Here is a 20,786-nt window from a genome sequence, read left to right as displayed (position 1 = left end):
GGGATTGAATCCCACATCGGGCTCCTGGTGCATGGAGCCTGCTTCTCCCTCTGCCTGTGTCTCTGCCTCTCTCTCTCTCTCTCTCTCTGTGACTATCATAAATAAATTAAAAAATTTTTAAAAAAGAATAAAATCGTAACCCACAAAATGGGAGAAAATATTTGCAAATCATATTCCGATAAGTGATTAATATCCAGAATATTCAAAGAACCTCCTAAAACTCAATAACAAAGGAACAACTCAAAAATGGCAAAACGTAAGTAGACACACACTCTCTCCATAAATTTAAAAAAATGGTTAACAGGTGCCTGGGTGGCTTAGTTGGTGAAGCATCTGACTCGTGATTTTAGCTCAGGTCATGATCTCAAGATCATGGGATCAAGCCCTGCATCAGGCTTCATGATGAGCATGGAAACTGATTAAGATTTTCTCTCTCTCCCTCTCCCTCTGCCCCTCCCCTCCTGCTTGCTCTCTCTCTCTCCTAAATAAATAAAATGGTTGAAATGATGAATTTTATGTTCTATACATATTTTATCATAATAAAAAGTTAAAGAGTTACCAGATCAACCAATAATTCCACTCTAGGTGTATACACAGGAGAAATAAAAATATGGCCATGCAGAAACTTCCACATAACTGTTAATAACAGCCTTATTCATAATCAGCCTAAAACTGAGAACAACCCAATGCCCATCAAGTGATGAATAGGTAAATAAATGTAGTTTATTTGGCATGCATACAACAGAATATTATTATTCAGCCATAGATAGAAAGTTCTGATAAAAAAAAAAAAAGAAAGTTCTGATACCTGGTAAAACATGGATCAACCTTGAAAAAACTGATAGGTGAAAGAAATCAGACACAAAAGTCCACATGTTGTTATGATTTCATTTATATGAGGTACCTAGAATAGGTAAATTCACAGAGAAAGTAGACTAGTAGTTGCCTAGGGCCAGGAGAGTTTTGAGGGGAGATGGGAGTCCTGGCTTTTAAAAGGTATGGAGTTTCTTTTGGGGGTAATAAAAATGTTCTAAAATGGGTTATGATTGGATTACTCTGTATATGTACTAAAAGCCCTGAATTGTACATTTTATTTTTTATAGATTTTATTTATTTCTTTGAGAGAGAGCGTGTGCGCGCACACAGGAGGAAGGGGAGGGGCAGAGGGAGAAGCAGACTCTCGGCTGAGCAGGGAGCCCCACGACAACGTGGGGCTTGATCCCAGGACCCCAGGATCATGATCTGAGCTGAGGCAGATGTTTAACTGACTGAGCCACCCGCGTGCCCCTGAATTGTATGTTTTAAACATGTGAGTTGTATAATGTGAGTTACAGCTCACTAAAGCTGTTTTTTAAGTGGCAAAAACATAATAAAGGGAGGAAAGTTCCTGAGATGATGGACAATGGAGTCTTTTAGGCCCAGTCTCACCTTCCTACCTGCTCAAGGTTGACCACCTGGGCCTATGGCCTAAGGTAGCCCCCACAAGTACAGTGTCTTGAGCCTCATCAAGGTTTCTCAGCTGCAACCCATGTCCCTGGGTGGCCACTGTGGCAGGATTGCCTGACCATCTGAAAACTCGCAGCGCATTAACAGACTATGAGAGTCACTTTTGTCAGTTTCCTAAGATAAGCACAGTGACAAAATAATTTGTCAGCTTAGGACTTGACGATAGATGAGAGGAAGTGGCCTGCCAAGGTCCCCAACTGAAGAGTCCAGAAACTTGGGCTTCAGCTTCGTAAGGGGTTCGATCTATTCTTCATTGCAAACCATCCAGCCCTGGGCTGGTAATTCCAACACGGAATTACTTGAGACATTTGAGGCGAGGGCAAGCCTTGTAAGGTGTTTAATTTACTTGTGTCTACTGAGATAGATCCTCCCAAATGAATTTACTTGATGCAGATTTTCTAGAGACCTTTGATACAATATTGAAAGGTTGAAGAGTTGGGGATATACCTTGAGCTAAACGTTTTGTAAGGGGTTCCATCTATGTTCCAACAGCAAACCATCCTGCGCCTCTGACCCTCCATGTGATCAGGGAGGCTGAAAGGAAATGACACACCTCAGACCTCCAGTTTGTAAGAAGTTCAGTCTACTTATTTCCATCATAACGATCATCTGGAATCAAGTCTAACAGCCCAGATTTACTCCAGACATTTGATACAATATTTAAGACTTAGGAGTTAGCGAAAACTCAATTTTGTCAGGAGTTGAATCTGCTGGTTTTCATAGCAGTCACCCTCCAAAAACAACCAACAGTACAGATTTACTCCAGACACTGGATGAAATTTTAGAGTTAGGACCACACTTTGGAATTAAATTTTTAAGAAGCTGAATCTACTCCTCTCCATGAGAACCATCCTGGAATCAGTCCAGTTGGGTATCTCCTGGAAGACTGAAGAGCTCAGGACACACATGGGGTTAAGAATTTGCAGGAGCTGGGCTCAGCTTTGTACTCGGACTCGACCAGCAGGATTTCCTGGGGACCTATCATACAATCAAGGAGGCTTAGGTGTGAAAGCCACAAAGTAGCCCTGCATCTCCTTTCCAAGAGACACTATGGTTAGGGCCTGGGGGAGCTGTGGTTCTTAAATCTCTGATACAACTTTTGCTCATTTTGTTTTAGGTATACCTTATATCTTTTGCTGTTACAGAAGATGGGAGGTTTTTCATTGTTTTCTAGTTTCTTGACTGTAGAAATGCAATTGATTTTTGTCTACTCATCTAACATCCTGCTAAAGTATCTTATTTATTCTAATAATTGAATTTGTATAGTTTTTGAGGCTTTGTATGTGGACAATTACATCATCCGAGAACAGCGATGGCTTGGTTTCATCCTTGCGAATTCTGATGCCCCTTATTTCTTTGACATGTTTTCCTGCATGCGTTAAGACCTCCCAAACAGCCCTTAGCGCCGTGCTACTGGGCAGCCCAGCTCACTCCTGGTTTGGAAGACTTGTTTCTCAACCTCCCGCTTTTAGGTGAGATGGTTGCTGTAGGTTGTAAGTGTGTACCTACTTCTGGTCCTGCTTTGTACAGAGGTTTTCTGTTGTTGTTGTTGTAAATCACAAATATGATTCATCAAAGGGTATTTCTGAAAATATTGAGCTCATCCAGCTCTACTCCTTTAACATAACGTGTTGAATTCATTGGCATGCTTTCTGATGTTAAAGGCAACCTGAAATTCTTGCAACCAATTTTGACATATGTTGTTATGCTTTTATGACTGTTGCCTGGATTCAGTTTCTGATATTTTGTTTAGAACTTTTTGCATCTTTGTTCATGAGTGGATAGAGCTACCCATTACTCTTTTCCTCTAATTATGGTGTCAAAGTTATGGTACTATTATGCATAAGGTGAAGTGTTTCTGTTGTCTGAAAAATAAGAATTTCAACCTCTTTGGAAGTTTTGTGGAGCTCCTCTGTAAAACCTAGGGCTGGTCTTTTCTTTATGGGAAGATTGTGCATTACTGACTCAGTGTCTTTAAATGTTAGAGGACTTGCGAGTGTTCTATTTTTTTCTTAAGCCACTTGGCTTAATGCTATTTTCTAGGAATGTTTTCATTTTTTTAAAGTTTTATTGGTATAATATCATCCATATTATTATTATTTTTTTATTTATTTATGATAGTCACAGAGAGAGAGAGAGAGAGAGAGAGAGAGGCAGAGACATAGGCAGAGGGAGAAGCAGGCTCCATGCACCGGGAGCCTGACGTGGGATTTGATCCTGGGTCTCCAGGATCGCGCCCTGGGCCAAAGGCAGGCGCCAAACCGCTGCGCCACCCAGGGATCCCCATATTATTTTTAATCTGGCTGTGTAGTGTGCCCTTTTTCACTCCTAAAATTGTTTATCCTTTTTTTTTTTCTATTTGTTAGTATTTCAAACAATCAACCATTGGCCCTGTTGATCATTATTGTGTTCTGCATTGTTGTTTTTTTTTTTTGTTTTTGTTTTTAGATTTTATTTATTTATTTGAGAGAGATAGAGAACATGAATAGGGTAAGGGGCAAGAGGGAGAAGCAGGCTCCCAGCTGAGCAGGAAGCCCAACGCAGGGCTGGATCCTAGGACCCCAAGATCAAGACCCGAGCTGAAGGCAGCCACTTAACTGACTGGGCCACCCAGGCGCCCCTACTTTCTGCTTTTAATTTCATCACTCAAATATTTCCTTTGGATTGGTGCTCTGGTTTCACCCCTTCCTCCCCTTTCCTGATTTCTTTACAGTGACATCCAATAACCTATAAATCTCAGCCTTTCATTTTTTCCAGTATAAACATTTAAGGCTATACATGTCTTCTATTTTTTTCAATTTTTTCCCATTTTTTTATTGTGCTAAAACACATATAACATACAATTTATCATCTTAACCATTTTAAAGTGTACAGTTCAGTGGTATTAAATACGTTCACGGGCGCCTGGGTGGCTTAGTCGGTTAAGTGTCCAACATTTTTTTTTAAGTGTCCAACTTTTGATTTTGGCTCAGGTCATGATCTCTGGGTCATGAGACTGAGCCCCGGGTTGGGCTGTATGCTCAGTGGGGAGTCTCCTTGAGAGTCTCTCCCTCTCCTTCTTCCTTTCCCTTTCCCCCTGCTCTCACTCTCTTAAATAAATTTTTTAAAGATTTTATTTATTTATGAGACACACAGAGAGAGGCAGAGACATAGGCAGAGGGAGAAGCAGGCTCCCTTCCCTGTAGGGAGACTGATGAGGGACTCAATCCTAGGACCCCGGGATCATGACCTCAGCCAAAGGCAGATGCTCCCTCACTGAGCCACCCAAGTGCCCCTCTCTTAAATCTTAAAAAAAAATACATTCATAATGTGCAACCATCATTACTATCCATCTTCATAACTCCTTTCATCTTGTAAAACTGAAATTCAGTATCCAGCATCCACCATTCTACTTTCTGACACTATTATTTGGATAATGTTAAGTCCCTCATTCAAGGAGAATAGTATGGTTTTTGTCTTTTTGTGACTGGCTGATTTCTTTTAATGTTCACAAGTTTTGTCTGTGTTGTAGCACATTGCAGAATTTCCTTCCTTTTTAACATTGAGTAGCATATATATGTGGATAAGCAAACCATGCAATATATATGTGAAATAAATAATACACATAATGGAAAAGCTAACTGTGAAAATATATATAACTGCAAAATACATACACATATATGTTTCAGTTTGCTTATCCATTCATCTGTCAATGGACACTTGAGTTGCTTCCATGTTTTAGCTGTTATGGTGTACCAATAATCTTTTTGATACTCTGCTCTCAGTTCTTTGGGGGTATATACCCAAAAATGGTATTTCTGGGCCATATGGTAATTCTCTAATTTTTTTCAAGAAGTGCTATATTTTCCATAACAGCTGCACCATTTTACATTCCCACCAGTACGTAATGTACAAGGGTTCAAGTTTCTCCCCATCCCTGCCAACATTTATTTTCTGGTTTTTTTTGTTTAGTTTTTTTTGTTTTGTTTTGTTTTTTTTGTTTTGTTTTGTTTTGGTAATAGCCGAATAGTTGGGAAGTGGTGTCTCTTGGTTTTGATTTCTTTTTTTTTTTTTTTTAATTTTTTTTTTTTTTTTTTTTTTTTTTTTTTTTTATGATAGTCACAGAGAGAGAGAGAGAGGCAGAGACATAGGCAGAGGGAGAAGCAGGCTCCATGCACTGGGAGTCCGACGTGGGATTCGATCCCGGGTCTCCAGGATCGCGCCCTGGGCCAAAGGCAGGCGCTAAACCGCTGCGCCACCCAGGGATCCCTTGGTTTTGATTTCCATTTCCCTAGCTATTAGTGATTCTCACCATCTTTTTATGTCTTATTGGCCATTTGTATATTTTCTTTGAACAAATACATATTCAAGTCCTTTTCCATTTTTAAATTAGATTCTTTTGTTAGTTGAGTTTTAGGAGTCCACTTTATATTCCGGACATGTGATTTACAAATATTTACTCCCATTCTGAGGTTTGCTTTTTTTTTTTTTTTTTTTAATAAAGTAAGCTCTATGTCCAATATGGGGCTTAAACTCATAACCCTGAGATCAAAAGTCTTATGCTCCTCTGATTGAGCCAGACAGGTGCCCCTCTATTCCTAGTTTCTTGAGTGTATTTGTCACAAAAAGATGTTGAATTTTGTCAAATGCTTTTCTGCCTCAATTAAGATGACCATTTTTTGGGCAGCCCCGGTGGCGCAGCGGTTTAGCGCCACCTGCAGCCCAGGGTGTGATCCTGGAGACCCCGGATGGAGTCCCGCGTCGGGCTTCCTACATGGAGCCTGGTTCTCCCTCTGCCTGTGTCTCTGCCTCTCTCTCTCTCTGAATGAATAAATAAATCTTAAAAAAAAAATGACCATTTTTCCCTTTTGTTTTGTTACTGTGTTACAATGATTGATTTCTGTATCTTGAACCAACCTTGCATTCCATGAATAAATCCCATTTAGTGATGCCATATACTTTGAATGTTGCTGATTTTGGTTTGCTAGTATTTTTTGGAAGAGTTTTTGTATCAATGATCATAAGGGATGTTGGTCTGTAGTCTCCTGGTGTCTTTGTCTGGATTTGGTATCAGGTTAATGCCAGCCTTATAGATTAAGTTAGGAAGTTTTTTCTCCTCTTTGCTTTTCTGGAAAGTTAGTTCGTCTTTAGATGTTTGGTAGAATTCACCAAAGAAGCTACTGGGTCCAGGGCTTTTCTTTGTCAGGAGATCTTAAAATTACTGATTCAATCTCCTTACTAGTTATACATCTATTCAGGTTTTCTATTTCTTTGTAGTCTTGGTAGGTTTTGTTTTTAGGAAATTTCCCACTTCATCTAGGTATCCAATTTGTTAGACTACAGTAGCTCATTAGCTCTTATAATCCTTTTTATTTCTGTAGAATTAGTGGTAATGTCCCCATTTTCATTTTAGTAATTTTTTTTAAGATTTTATTTATTCATGAGAGACACAGAGGGAGAGAGAGGCAGAGACACGAGGCAGAGGGAGAAGCAGGCTCCACGCAGGGAGCCCGATGTGGGACCCAATCCCGGATCCCCAGGACCACACCCTGGGCCAAAAGTGCTGAGCCACCCGGGTTGCCCTCGTTTTAGTAATTTGAACCTTCTTTTTCCTTAGTCCATCCACTTGTCATTTTACTGATCTTTTCAAAAAAACATGTTTCATTTATCTTCTCTATTCTTTTTCTCTATTTTGTTTATCTCTGCTCCAACATATGATCTTTTCTTCAATCTTGCTTCTTTCAGTTCCTCAGACTCAATAATTTCCATTGTCCCATCTTCAAGTGCAGTATTATTTCTTCTGCCTACTCAAGTCTGCCTTTGAATTCCTCCGGTGAATTTCTAATGTCAGTTGGACTTTTCAGCTCCAGAATTGTGTGTTTGTGTGTGTGTGTGTGTTGTGTGTGTGTGGTTTCTTCTTAGGTTATCTAGCTATCTATTGACATATCAGCTTCATTCATACATCATTTTCTTGACTTTCTCCACAGCTTTAGTTTTTTTGAGCATCTTTAAGGTTAAAGTCTGTCCAGTTTATCTGCCATCAGGTCTTTTTCAGGGCCTGTTTCAGTTTCCGTTGACTTACCTTTTTTTTATTTTTTATTTTTTTTTGAATGGACCATGTTTTCCTGTTTCTCTGCATGCCTTGTGATATTTTTGGTGAAATCTGGACATTGGACTCAGTAGTAACTCTGGATATCAGATTCAGATTCTCCCCCTCCCCCCTTCCCAAGGCTTGCTGGGTTTTTTAAGTTAATTTTACATTTTGTTTTGTTTTTTTTTTTTTTTTTTTAATTTTACATTTTGATTGTTGTAGGCTATCTGCTGAGGATGAGCCAGAGATGTAAATTCTCAGGTCTTTTCTGAGCCTTTCTCTAGGCATGTGTGGTAACTTTCTAATATTCCTCGTGCATGCAGTTGTTTTTGAATGCCCTAGTTTTTAATATCTGGCTCCCAAAAGGAAAATATTTGAATGGGGGTGGGTGGCGGGGCACCAGCCCTTTAAATTCATGGAAGTGACTTTAGCCAGAGGAGGAGTAGCTTGCAGCAGTGGGGGAGGTGCAACAATGCCTGCCCATATTTTTGCCTCAGAAGCAATAGTCAGAGATCAAATCCCAGATATTTGGAGGACAGAGTCCTTTTTGCCCACCCTGGCTCCCACAAGCTGTGTAAAAGTTTCTCCAGGAACATGTTTATAGTTGCCTGCCACATGACTGGGGCTGGAAGATAGGTAGGTAAGTTGATCAAAACCACAATTTATCATCCAAATCTTCCTCTGGAAGCTGGAGCCTTGGTAGACTCCAGAGTTCTACAGAATTTCCACCAAATCCTGCCAGTGTACTTGTTGTCTAGGTCAGGAGACAGCTTCCTGGTGCCTCCTCTCTGCCATCTTCCCAGAATCCTCTCTAAAGACTTCATTCCATCTCACAAGGTTCACTACACAGCGGTCTCATTATTCTAACTATTTTCTATTTTCTTGTATGGTGCCTTCTTTGATCAGTGAGTTATTTTGAAGTGTGTTATAAAGTTTTCAAATATTTAGGGTTTTTTTCCTCCAAGTTTTTATTTTTTTATAGGTCCTTGAATTATATTGTAGACATATAAATCTTTGATAGTGCTCCTTTGATATTTACATTGGTCAGTATTCCATGTGCTTGAGAAAAACAAATATTCCTCAAATGTCAGGTAAAAGATTTATAAATATATCTATTAAATAAAAAAGAAATAGAAAATCTGATTAGATCTGTAATAATGAAAGGGGCTGAAATGATAGCCAACTCAAAAGAACAGTACTAGGAGAAGCATAAAAAGCAAAGGAATTATGTTCTTTGTTTGGCATTATGGAGACTTGTCAAGTCCTTTTTTTTTTTTTTTTTTTTTTTAACAGAAACAGAGCTCTTCATAAGTAGTCCATAAGAAACTGGGAGAAGAAAACTACAACATGCTTTTTGATAGAAATGATTTGACATAAAAATTTATTTATTTGATTATATTTTAAAAAGCAGGGCAGAATCACATTCATTTTCTTCATCCTATCACTGTAAACAGACTGAATTTCTGAGCACCTAGTTTGCTATGGAAACTTCCAAAGAGCTGACCATTGGCAGCCCTTGCTAGCCTCTTGCTTCCCTTCCAGGATCTCCTCCTCTTGGAGGGGTGCTGGTGACAACTGATGCTAAACACACAGCGTATGGTTGAGATTGCCAGATCCTCTTCACCTTCTTCCATAGGCAATGGGGTGACTTGGCTCATTCTTTATCTGAAGTCATTGAGTAAGGAAATAGGTTTCAAACACAAGGAATGGAGGGAAGTTTCTGGGGTAGATAATTTCCCAAGTTAGGAATAGAAGGATGAACGCAGAGCTTAACCAGCTAGTGCCTCTTGCTGATCAGAGAGAGGTATGCTAGCAATGGATCTCAGATCTCTGATCCATTGAGACATCAGTATAATGCACTCAGTTCCTTTGATTAAAATGTGTTGGAAAAGCCATCTCTGAATAGAGAAGTAGTTTATTACAACGATGGTGCTATAAGAGGAAAACCAAAGCAGCCAACAGGAGGCAGTTCCTCCTGAACTCCAACAATCATTCCACTCCTGTCAGCTTTATAGTCCAACCAAACTCAACTGGCAGAGTAAAGAGTGATAACTGGGGCAGATAAATGAGCAGACCTTCTGGTTCCGTGGACCACTTCAGATCTTTCTGGATCCCCAGCATCGTTATCTGCAGATAGCAAAAGGGAATGGAGAAGACATCAACACCCTGAGTATAGAATATGGCTTGAACATTTTGGGAGACAACTGCCCTGGGCCAGGGCAGGACAGATAGTCTAGAAGTGGGGAGGGTCAATATGGAGGAGACATGGGGCAGGAAGGAAGAAGTAGAGAAGACCTCCAATTCCTTTAGGAAGGTCACCTCTCAGAACGGACTCACTGAGGTTCCTCACCTGTGTAGTCGAGGTAGTTACTGGGGATTTAAGGCTTAAGACTCCATTTTCTGGCCAGCGCAGGAAAATGGCATAAACAGTCATTCCTCTTGAGGTATACCTGGGAAAAAAGAAATGTCAGTATCAGACATACCTGGCTAGTGACCCTGACACATAGCCCCATGTATCCCCCTTTCAATTATCTACTGATGCCAACACCTTGAGTCTGTCAGTGCTGCTGGGAAGTGCTACTAACTCAATGCCTATTAATGTCTGTGGGAAGAAAGCAGCTCTGTAAGACTATTTCTGGGGATCTCTTCCATTTTTCCTATTGGGTTATCAGTTTTCTTTAAAAAATGTTAACGCTTACACTAGTTATTTAACCTTGAAGCCATTTGGTTATTATTCAAATCTTTTTTCAACTCCAAATCCACTTGAAAACAGTAGAGGATCCAATAAGGGCAAGATGTACACTAAAGGAGGATTTGTTCTGAGAGTTCACCATGCTTAGAGAAGATGGTAAAAATCATAAATAGGAATTCACCTCAAATGGAAGGATGAACGTCTTTCCCCTGAGGCAAAGACCACTGTACCCAATGGTATAATACCTGCAGATGCCTTTCACTGAACACTTCGAGTACACCTGGTGCTTTACATAAATTTACACACTTCACCTCCAGGACAACCACAGGAAGCTAAATATCATCACCCCATTTCGCACTTGAAAAACGCAGGCCCAAGGTCAAATAACTAGATCCACAAATCTACATTTGAGTCACAACTTCTCTGCTAGGTTAGCTTTGTGATCCTAGGCAAGGTACAGAGGGGTCCTGGGTCCCCCTTCTCACTTGTAATATGGGGATAATGACAGTATCCACCTGGTGGGATTGTTGAGGGGATTAAGTGAGTGAGAAGAATCTGGACTGGAGCCTTAAACGTGGGAGGTGCTATGCGAGTATTGGCTATTGATGTTTTTAGGAGGCAGGGTAACAAGGAACACTTTGTAGCTTTTCCTTTCACCAAGCCTACCATACCTCTTACTAGTCAAAGATATTTTGGTGGCTTAAGACATAAATTGGGGTACACATTTAATAGCAAGAGTGCTGCTTTGGGGTTTCCTCCAGATAGCTTCTGCCCTGGTTGCTAACACTGTGGACCCGAGGAGACACCAGCCGGTGAGGGGCCACAGTCCTGCTCCTACATGTAGCAGAAGACAAGCTCACCACACAGACGTCGTGTTCTTTTCCAGTTGTACCCTCCACGGTTTAGAGGCATAGATAGCCTCCCCATTGATGCTTAGCCACTTCCCAATGGAAAGAAGCCTTTCTTGGAAGATGGGGACAATCAGTCCATCTTTAGTTGGTCCAATGTTGAGGAGGTAGTTGCCTCCCAAGCTCACTGTCTGAACCAGTTCCTGGAGAGAGCAGAAACAGTGAAATCCTAGCTGCAAGTGCCAAGCCCGGCAGAATGTTTGGAGCACACAGGTGTGAAGAGAAGAATCTACGGCACATTCTCTCCCTTGGTGAATATCCCTTGCCCTTTTGAAATGCTATCTGTATTTTGTCATTATTGAAGGACAGGCTTATCTGAGAAAACTGAAAAATCTTGCTACGTAGTGGAGAAATATATTAACTCAAAATCCAGGGAATGATCATGGGCACTTCCATGTGAGCCTGCACTTCCCACAGCACAGCATGTGGTGGAGAAGATCATGTGTCAGAAGCGCAAAGTGTGAGCACTGCAAGAAATTAAAACAACCCACATATCCAACTGCAAATAATCCTGGCAAGAATAACTCTGTATGTAAAACTTTCTTCTGTAATTACAGTTATTTCTTTAGGACAGGTTTTGTTTTTTAGTTTTTTTGTCTTAAGATTTAATTATTTAGGGCATCCCTGGGTGGCTCAATGGTTGAGTGCCTGCCTTCAGCCCAGGGCGTGATCCTGGAGTTCCAGGATTGTGTCCCGCATCGGGCTCCCTGCATGGAGCCGGCTTCTCCCTCTGCCTGTGTCTCTGCCTCTCTCTGTCTCTCTCTCAAAAAAAAAAATTTATTTATTTGAATAGGGTAGAGGGGCAGAGGGAGGAGAGAGAATCCCAGGCCGACTCTGTGGTGAGCACAGAGCCATGTGAGGCTTGAGGTCATGACCCTGAGATCACAACCTGAGCCGAAACCAAGAGTTGAATGTTTAACCAACTAAGCCACCCAGGCACTCCAGGACAGGTTTCTTTAAAAAAAAAAAAAAAAATTATTTATGTATTTGAGAGAGACAGCAGAGTACAAGCAGGGGGAAGGGCAGAGGGAGAAGCAGGTTCCCTGCTGAGCAGGGAACCCAAAGTAGGGCTCTATCCCAAGACCCTGGGAACATGACCTGAGCTGAAGGCAGCCGCTTAACCAACTGAGCCACCCAGCTGCCCTCCAGGACAGGTTTCTATGGGTGTGTTCAACGACCCCAGTGGATTCTGTCGACCTGCACTTCCATCCAGGGTGCTCCCACCACTCTTAGTCAGAAGGCTAGTTTCTCAGTAGCTAACAAATAACTAACTCTTACCGAGATGATTTCACATTCACTTGCAACGTCCGACATCACCATGTTACGACGATAGCCCCAGGAGACCTTGTCTATGGAGGTACACATTTCCCACTTGTGGTCTGGCAAGCTCTCTGGCTTGTATTTATCTTGACAGTTGTAGTATCCTCCATGGTGACAGGAACAGTTCTGACCCCACCGGTCATTTACCACTACGTGATCCTAAAGGAAGAGAGAGTACTGGGTCATCTGGGGTAAAACTACTTTGCTTCCTTACGTAATGCAGTTTGGTAAATTAAGTGTGTATTGGGACATAGGAATAGATTTAGTCTAGAATGGTTCTCAACTGGGGGCTATTTTGCTCAGGAGACTTTTGGCAAAGTCTAGAGACATTTTTGGTTGCCAGAATTGGGGTGGTGCTAGTGCCATCTAGTGAGTAGAGGCCGAGATGCTGTTGCAATGTCTTACAACAAACAAGACAGCCCCCTCACAGCAAAATATCCAGCCCCAAATGTCAACAGTGCCGAGGCTGAGAAATCCTGGTCAAGCTACATATAATGTTAGAGCTGGGAGAGCCTGATTTAAAGGTAATCTGGGAAATGACTTCTTGGGGAGAGGAAGATATTTTGGGGAGGAGGTCATATCCCTGGGCACAGTTTCAGGAAACTGAGACTGTGAATCAGGTATGTGAACCCAGCTCAGGATGCTTTCCACTATATAACCCAGACTTTCTTTTCCTTGATAAAGAAAAATCAGAAAATATTCTTTTCTTTCCTTCAAATCTTTGTTGAACTATGAGAAATCATTACATAGAATATCTTAATGTTATGATTAATACTATTAAGATTCTTGTACTGGGGTATCCAAGGTGAATAAACAGTTCTTGCCCTTAGAGATCCAGCAGAGACTGTCTGAGTAGACAGATATGTGGACAGTATGACATCACAACAGAGTTAATTACCTAACTTAAATGGGGAACATCAATCCGGGTAGGGATGATTCAGGTACGACCTCACCCTAATCTATGGTGGATATAAGAGAAATGAAATTTCCTCTTGAGATTTTTTTTTTTTAATTTTTATTTATTTATGATAGTCACCAAGAGAGAGGGAGAGAGGCAGAGACACAGGCAGAGGGAGAAGCAGGCTCCATGCACCGGGAGCCCGATGTGGGATTCGATCCCGGGTCTCCAGGATCGCGCCCTGGGCCAAAGGCAGGCGCCAAACCGCTGCGCCACCCAGGGATCCCTCCTCTTGAGATTTAAACTGCATATCCAGCAGAGATGAATGAGGTCATAAATATCTGCATCCTATACCCATTATTTAATTTTATTATTTGCACATTAATTTTTTGGGTGGTTTTCTCATTTATGGTGTTCGTCATTTATTTTAATGATTTATTTTACTTTCTCTAAGTCTCTGGGACTTCTACATACTACTTAAGTTTAATAAGCTTTAAATCTCTATTGTCAAAATCAGGAATTAAAGGAGAAAAAAGCTAGCTTATTCTCCAAGGAAGGAGGGCAAAAGAATTAAAGGCGAAACCTTTCACATCTATGAAGTCTCCTGGTCCCTACCACCTCCATGTCGCTACTGGTATTTATTATTGTTGCTGCTGTCACTGTTCATACTCCAGATCTTGGCTGCTCATTCTTTCTTTTCTCATGACAAATAAGAAAGAAGTTATACAATCACATGCCTTGACTGGACTATCATTGTAGAGCCAAGAAAGAAACTCTGTAGAGTTCCAGTAAGTATCAGGACATTCCCACTCTCCATCAGACCAAATCAAGTCAGGTTCATACCTGAAAGACATGCGATTAGGACAAAGTTTGTTATCTGAATCTATTCACAGTGATATCTCATGGATCTATTTTGTAACAAATATTTTTAAAACTTTTCCCATTTGAAAGTATCATATAATTACCAAGGTACCAAGAGAATGTGGAAAACTAAACAGACAAAACAATGACCATAATTCTGTCATGGCTGCTCACAAACCACTGTTTAATAAACAGTATTTTGGTGCATTTCCTAATTTTTTTTTCAATGTCTTCTGAAAAAAAAAAATGAGGTTGTAATCAATATATAAACAATTTGGTGTCCTTCCAGCAACTGATTCCAATTAAAAGAGTGGTGCTCCAGAACTATAGAATTAGGGTTTCTGCCTCCAAGATGTACTAACAACTCAGGAAACAACAGATGTTGACAAGAATGTAGAGAAAAGGGAACCCTCTTACACTGGGGTAACTACATGGGGTAACTGGGTGACGGGCATTAAGGAGGGTACATGATGTAATGAGCACTGGGTGTTATATGCAACTAATGAATCACTAAACCCTGACCTAATAATACACTATATATTAACTTGACTTTAAATTTAAAAAATGATGTTTTTAATTTTAAAAATGTATTAAGAGCTTGAACTATTCCAGCAAATGCATTGTTTTGGACAGCTACCCAAAGCTTCAACTATAAAGGATCTATAGAGTACACTTGAGCCACAGCTGCATCTTTCACATATTCTACCCTGACCTCTATGTGGCATGAGTGTGTGTGCGTGCATGTGTGTGCCTGCACATGTAAGGTAAGCCTGATTATTCTCATTTAGAGAATGAGAATCTGATGCTCAGAAGGGCAATCTGTTTTAGGTGACAAATCTTACAAGTAATAGGAGCTAGAACTCAAATTCGTATCTGCTGATGCTTGATCCTATGCTGTCCTCTGTAATCAGAACAGCAAGCCAACTCCAAGAACGACTGCCTAACAGGCAAGTATAATGCAAACTGTGTTTCACTGTGAGTAAGAAACTGTACTAGGTACTTTATGCTCATTACCTCATTAGTTTTTACAACAACCCTGAGGTGTATATTATTCCCATTTCACAGATGAAGAAACTGAAATCTAGAAAGATTAAAGAATTTAACCAAAGCCACACAGCCAGTAAGAAAAAGAACTGGATTTCAGACCCAGGTCTGTCTGACCCCAAGCCTCTGCTGGTCTCTCACAATTGTACTGTATCCTAAGGGAAGTTGTCTGGATGCAAAAAATTTTGTTTTGGTTTTGGTCTAAAATGAGAGGCCAGGCAGAGATGGCTGGCTGTCCCTAGAGCTTTAAAGGTCCACCATCTTCTATGAGCCAGCCCCCAGTGTAAGAAGGGCAAACTAGAAATAAAGCATGGTGAAGACTACTGATGGGTCCCAAAGTGAAAGGAATCATTTTAAGAAAAATAATGATAACAACACCCATATTCTGTACCATGCAAGATGACAGATACTTTGCACATATCATTCTGAGCCCATAATATTGAAAGAATTATTTCCCTACTTTACGGAGCAAGAATCTGAGGCTCAGAAGGTTGGTCATTTAAGGTTTGTAACAGGAGCCAGGATTCAAATACAAATCTACCAGATGCCAAATCCGGTAGGGAAGGAGGGAAAGTGTCCTTGGGGACCACACTGCCTCTCTCCAAGGTCCTGACAAAGAAACCAGCATGCAAGGAGGGACTGAAGTTTTGACTTAACCCCCATCCTTGGTTTTGTTCATTTCAATCTATAAAGCAAGATGACTACATTGCAGGAGTTTTGAACCATAGGAAGAAAAACATTCTGTTTTAATGCAAACCACCATTTTTATTTTGATGTCTTACAGATTTTTTTTTCCACATTCCCTCCTTTCCCGCTTTCCCCGAACTTAACGTTATCCTATAGGAAGCTTTGATTTCACTGATCAAAGTCATAAGGGCAAAAACTTTTTTTTTGTTACCTGTTAACAAGATCATATAGTTCTGGCATTGTTTTTGCACGGACAAAAAACTGTGTTTTGAAGTTGTTTTTCTTATCAAGTAGGTACAGTGGGTGGAACCATTCTAAAAGTGAGTGGTAGAGTCCATAACGTATGTTCCTTAAATGGAAAAACAGAACAGCAAATGTCCATTAAGTAAAGAAAAAATGATGTAGTTTAAGAAAAATCAACAGCAGCATTGTTTACATCTTGGTGAAACTTACCAGTAAGGACATGTAGGGGCAAGTGGGATCCCAAACCATTTCCTTAAATTATCTCTTTCCATTAAACAAAATGGTTGAGTTTTTGATCTACAGACAGGACTCCTTTTATTTTTTTTATTTTTATTTTTTTTTAATTTTTATTTATTTATGATAGTCACACAGAGAGAGAGAGAGGCAGAGACTTAGGCAGAGGGAGAAGCAGGCTCCATGCACCGGGAGTCTGATGTGGGATTTGATCCCGGCTCTCCAGGATCACGCCCTGGGCCAAAGGCAGGTGCTAAACCGCTGCGCCACCTAGGGATCCCCACAGGACTCCTTTTAAACACAAATACCTTAACATCAAATGTCATTTAAACCATCTTTTATCTATGTCAGTTATCTCAATAATGATACACAATCCTTTTTAAAAATAGTTTTCTCTGTCAGTTGTAAGAATACATATTGTAGAGATGTTGGAAGATAGAAAAAAGTATAAAGAATAAAACATCCCAGGTCTTATCACTCAGAAGTAATCATTAGTAACATTTTCTATGTAGTTGAAATTGATGGATACAGGTTTATCGCTTCCTTTACTTAAGATTTACTAATAGTTCTTAACATTGAAATGTTAAGAATTCTCATCCAAAATATAAAAGGGTCAAAGTAACTTATTTTTGTACACAATAAAACTTGTTTTGAGTTATAAATGGTGAGTACCACGAAGCGCTGTACTGCAGTGAGAAGTAAGAATGACATTGCAACAGCACAGATAAGGCAGAAAGAGTTAGATATTTCATATCACTTGGGGACTAAATAGATACAAAGAAGGTAAAATCAAGGATCGTAAAGTCCAGTCTTTCAACAGCTGAGTTTTACAGTAGGACTGTTAGCCAAGCACAGCACTGAGAAACTGAATATTGACCAGGTGACCAGAAAATGCGTTCTTCATGGGCCACTTAGCATTTTAGGCTTCACAGGCCTTGCGGTCTCTATTCCAACTCTGAAATTGTAGCTTGAAAGAAGCCAATAGACACAACACATAAATGAATGGGTGTAACTGTGTTCCAATCAAACTTTATACAAACAGGCAGCTGGCCTACCCCTGAAATAGGGCATTAAGTTTACCAAATCATAGTAGAACTGAGATGTACAAATACCACTTTTCCTCCCTTTAGGCAATCATACCCAGAACTATAGGGTCCCAAACCAGAATAACTGGGTTCAAATCCCATCTCTGCCACTTCCAAGCTATTTGATCTTGGGAAGTTACTTCTTATTAAGTGGCAAATATTAAGGAACATTAATTACAATCAACCACAGTGGCTCCTTATTTCACTTTTTGGCTCCTTTACCTGCCCTTGTCAGTTTCCTCCTGATGTAGCATTCCTCCAAAGTTTCTCTGAATGCCTGCAAAGCTGCATGCTGACAGCTAAGAAGGGCACAAAGGTCACAGACCCAGTCCTTCATCAGACACTGGAAAATGCCTTGGGCTGGCAAGCCTTCCAGAAAGAATCTTCACAGAATGCAAATGAAGCATCGTGGTCTACACTGGATATCCCTCCCCTAAACAGGGCGATGAACTTCTCTGATGATATCACCTTTGATCACATGAAAAGTGTCCAGCCTCAAACACTGCTACTCAAAGGCCAGAAGCCCGTCAGGTTTACTTACTAGATGCAAACTTAGAAAACACACAAGAACAGAGAGGAATGAAAGATCAACAGAGATGACAGAGTAACCATCTGTAGATGCTTACCTCTTCCGGAGGGCTCTTCCCAACTCACCAACCAAATCACGATGGGGACCCACATCATTAGAGTTCCAATTCCAAGACACAGAACTTGGCCAGTTTGTGAAGCCTTCGTGGTGCTTTGTCGTCAGGACTACATACCTGCGGACATCAAAACTACATAAGCACAGGAAGCAAGCAGTGGGCCATAAACATGAACTCACCCAGCACACCTGAGGAGTTTAAGAAAAGTTGGGAGAACTTGACCTTGCATGTCTCCTAAGTTCAATGTACTTGCATGATGAGTGACTATACCGGTGACACCCAGGGAAGTGATGTAGTCACAACTCCCCTTGGGTACTGCTCCAGGAATGGTAGCAAACTTAAGGAAGCCGGAGTCCTTAGTCTCCAGCCAAGGAAGGAGGCCCAGGGGGAAGGGAAAATAAATGCCCCTTCCTTAGCTCTCTGGTTCTGGAAATAGCAGATGATAGAAAAGTAAAAGAAAAGCCTACGTGAATTGCCTCTCATTTGCAGAGGTGACAAAAGACCAAAAGAGATAGGGAGAAAAGTGCAGTGTTGAAATAACACTCAACATTTCATTTGTTTTATGGCAGAAAGGCAGATGACACCTGCACATGATGATTTAATCATGGGCTGGTGTGGGGAGCTCCAAGACTTTAAGGCCCAGATAGTGTTTCACCCTCAGTGGGCCCCATTCCTCTCTGTGGCATATACTTTTTTCTTTTTTAATCCTTTTAAAATAAAATAAAAAAAATCATTCTCATGGTATTTACAGAAACAGGCAGAGAACCCATCTCTCTGGCCACAGTTTGCAGACCTCTGGTATGGTGGAAAGTATGTTTGCCTCGGAGTCATGAGATTTGGAGGTAGGACATTGGTTCCCTTCCTCTAAGTGGGCTTGTCACCTGGGCCACAAAATAAGGGATCTTTAGGAGAATTCTCCAAGAACAAAAGAGCTACAAAATGCCATTTCTTCCTACTTGCCTACCCCTACTCCAAGCCCAGATAGCCAGACACTTGATGAAATAAGGGGTCTGGACAAAGGTCTCCCACATTTCCTTTTTTTTTTTCTTTAAAGATTTATTTATTCATGACAGAGAGAGAGAGAGGCAGAGACACAGGCAGAGGGAAGAGCAGGCTCCATGCAGGGAGCCCGACTTGGGACTCAATCCCGGGTCCCCAGGATCACACCCTGGGCCAAAGGCAGGCGCTAAACCGCTGAGCCACCCAGGCTGCCCTCACATTTCCCTTTTTTTTTTTTTTTTTAATTTGTAAATTATGGATCTCTAAGGCTTCTATTAGACGGTGACCACCACCTCTCTTTATTCAAGCCTTATATTCCCATCCATTTATCAGCAAACATTAAATGTCAGCTGTAATTTCTCTTTAGTACAAGAAAGCTTGTCCAAAAGAACCTGAAACCCAGGAGAGGACTGAAGAGGCTTGGTAAGGGTGGAGACTGCTCTAAGCCAAGCACTAGGGAAACTCCCTGGCTCCACTCTTAACCCTCCTCCAACCCCGCTTCCCTCCCGGCTGTCAACTTTACTCTTCTAGAAGCTGAGGGCAACCACTTCCTGACTTTACAGCTGGCAACACACTGCCCTCAAGGCATCAGTCCTTCAGGATTGGCCCCAGGCCTTCAACAGCCTCTGCCTCCCGCACTTTCACTTCCCTGAACCCTCGCACAGCAAGTTCCCTCTGCTCTCCACACAGCGCAGACATCGCTTGAGCACCTCCTGTGTGCAAGGCGTTGAGAAGAGCCGGGGAGGGTCGGCCCAGTTCACCTACACAGCGCCCCAGAACTCTTCCCCCCCTGGGAGCGGGGGGGGGGGAGACAGTAAAGCTGAAAAGGAACTAGTACAACCGCTTTCCATCACCGTGGAAGGAGGCTGCAGGGAGGTGACAAAGCTCCAGACCACGGGATGAAAATTCTGGAATCCTGATTGTCTTGTTGACCTGGAAGGGGCCGGGGGTGCGGCGCAGCTCGATCGTCTCCATACACAGGCCTAGACACGGGGCTTCCCCCCCCGCCCCCCCCGCCCCGAGCAGACGCGCCCCCTCCGCGAGGCCAGGTGCGCCACGTCCAGTGCGCACCCCTCGGGGGGCTCCTGGGCCGGGCCCGCCTCCCCGCCCCGCGCCTCCCGCCGGCCCGACCCGGGCACTCACCGGGCCCCCGCCGCCTGGAAGAGGTCGGCCCAGGTGTCGGGGTGGAAGAAGCGCGCCGTGAACTGCGGCCCGAAGTCGGCGTAGCTGAAGCCGGGCGGGTAGTTCTCGCTCATGAACTGCTCGTACTGCGGCAGCCCCTCGCCCTTCCAGTGCCACCAGAACCACTCGCTGCCCCAGGCCGGCACCGCGAACACGCCCCAGTGCACGAACACCCCGAACTTGGCCTTGTCGAACCAGTCCGGCAGCGGCCGCGAGTCCAGACTCTGCCAGTCCGGGGTGTAGCGGCGCGGAGGCGGCGGCCCGCGCACCAACGCCGCGCCGAGCAGCAGCAGCAGCAGCAGCGGCAGCGGCAGCGGCGGCGGCGGCCCGAGACCCACCGCCCAGGGCTTCATCGCCGAAGGCCGCGTCGCGGCGCCCGAACCTCCGCCGCCGCCTCTCTCCGCGCAGGTACG

General features: G+C 42.3%; 1 protein-coding gene across 1 annotated transcript; it reads right to left on the bottom strand.

Annotated features, from left to right (window-relative positions):
• Positions 1-8,940: 8,940 nt before the first annotated feature.
• FUCA1 (alpha-L-fucosidase 1) lies at positions 8,941-20,741 on the bottom strand. The gene is made up of 8 exons (XM_077899145.1): positions 20,335-20,741; positions 18,175-18,309; positions 16,198-16,335; positions 14,132-14,237; positions 12,455-12,655; positions 11,129-11,319; positions 9,927-10,026; positions 8,941-9,703 (listed from the first exon to the last, which is right to left on the bottom strand). Exons 1-8 carry the CDS (start codon positions 20,724-20,726, stop codon positions 9,566-9,568), a joined length of 1,401 nt encoding a protein of 466 aa, XP_077755271.1. The 5' UTR covers positions 20,727-20,741; the 3' UTR covers positions 8,941-9,565.
• Between the last annotated feature and the right edge of the window lie 45 nt (positions 20,742-20,786).

This window comes from Canis aureus, chromosome 5 (assembly GCF_053574225.1).
Source record: "Canis aureus isolate CA01 chromosome 5, VMU_Caureus_v.1.0, whole genome shotgun sequence".
Classification (NCBI taxonomy): Eukaryota; Metazoa; Chordata; class Mammalia; order Carnivora; family Canidae; genus Canis; species Canis aureus.
Note: the sequence above shows the minus strand (reverse complement) of the source record. Positions and strands in the feature narration are given on the sequence as shown.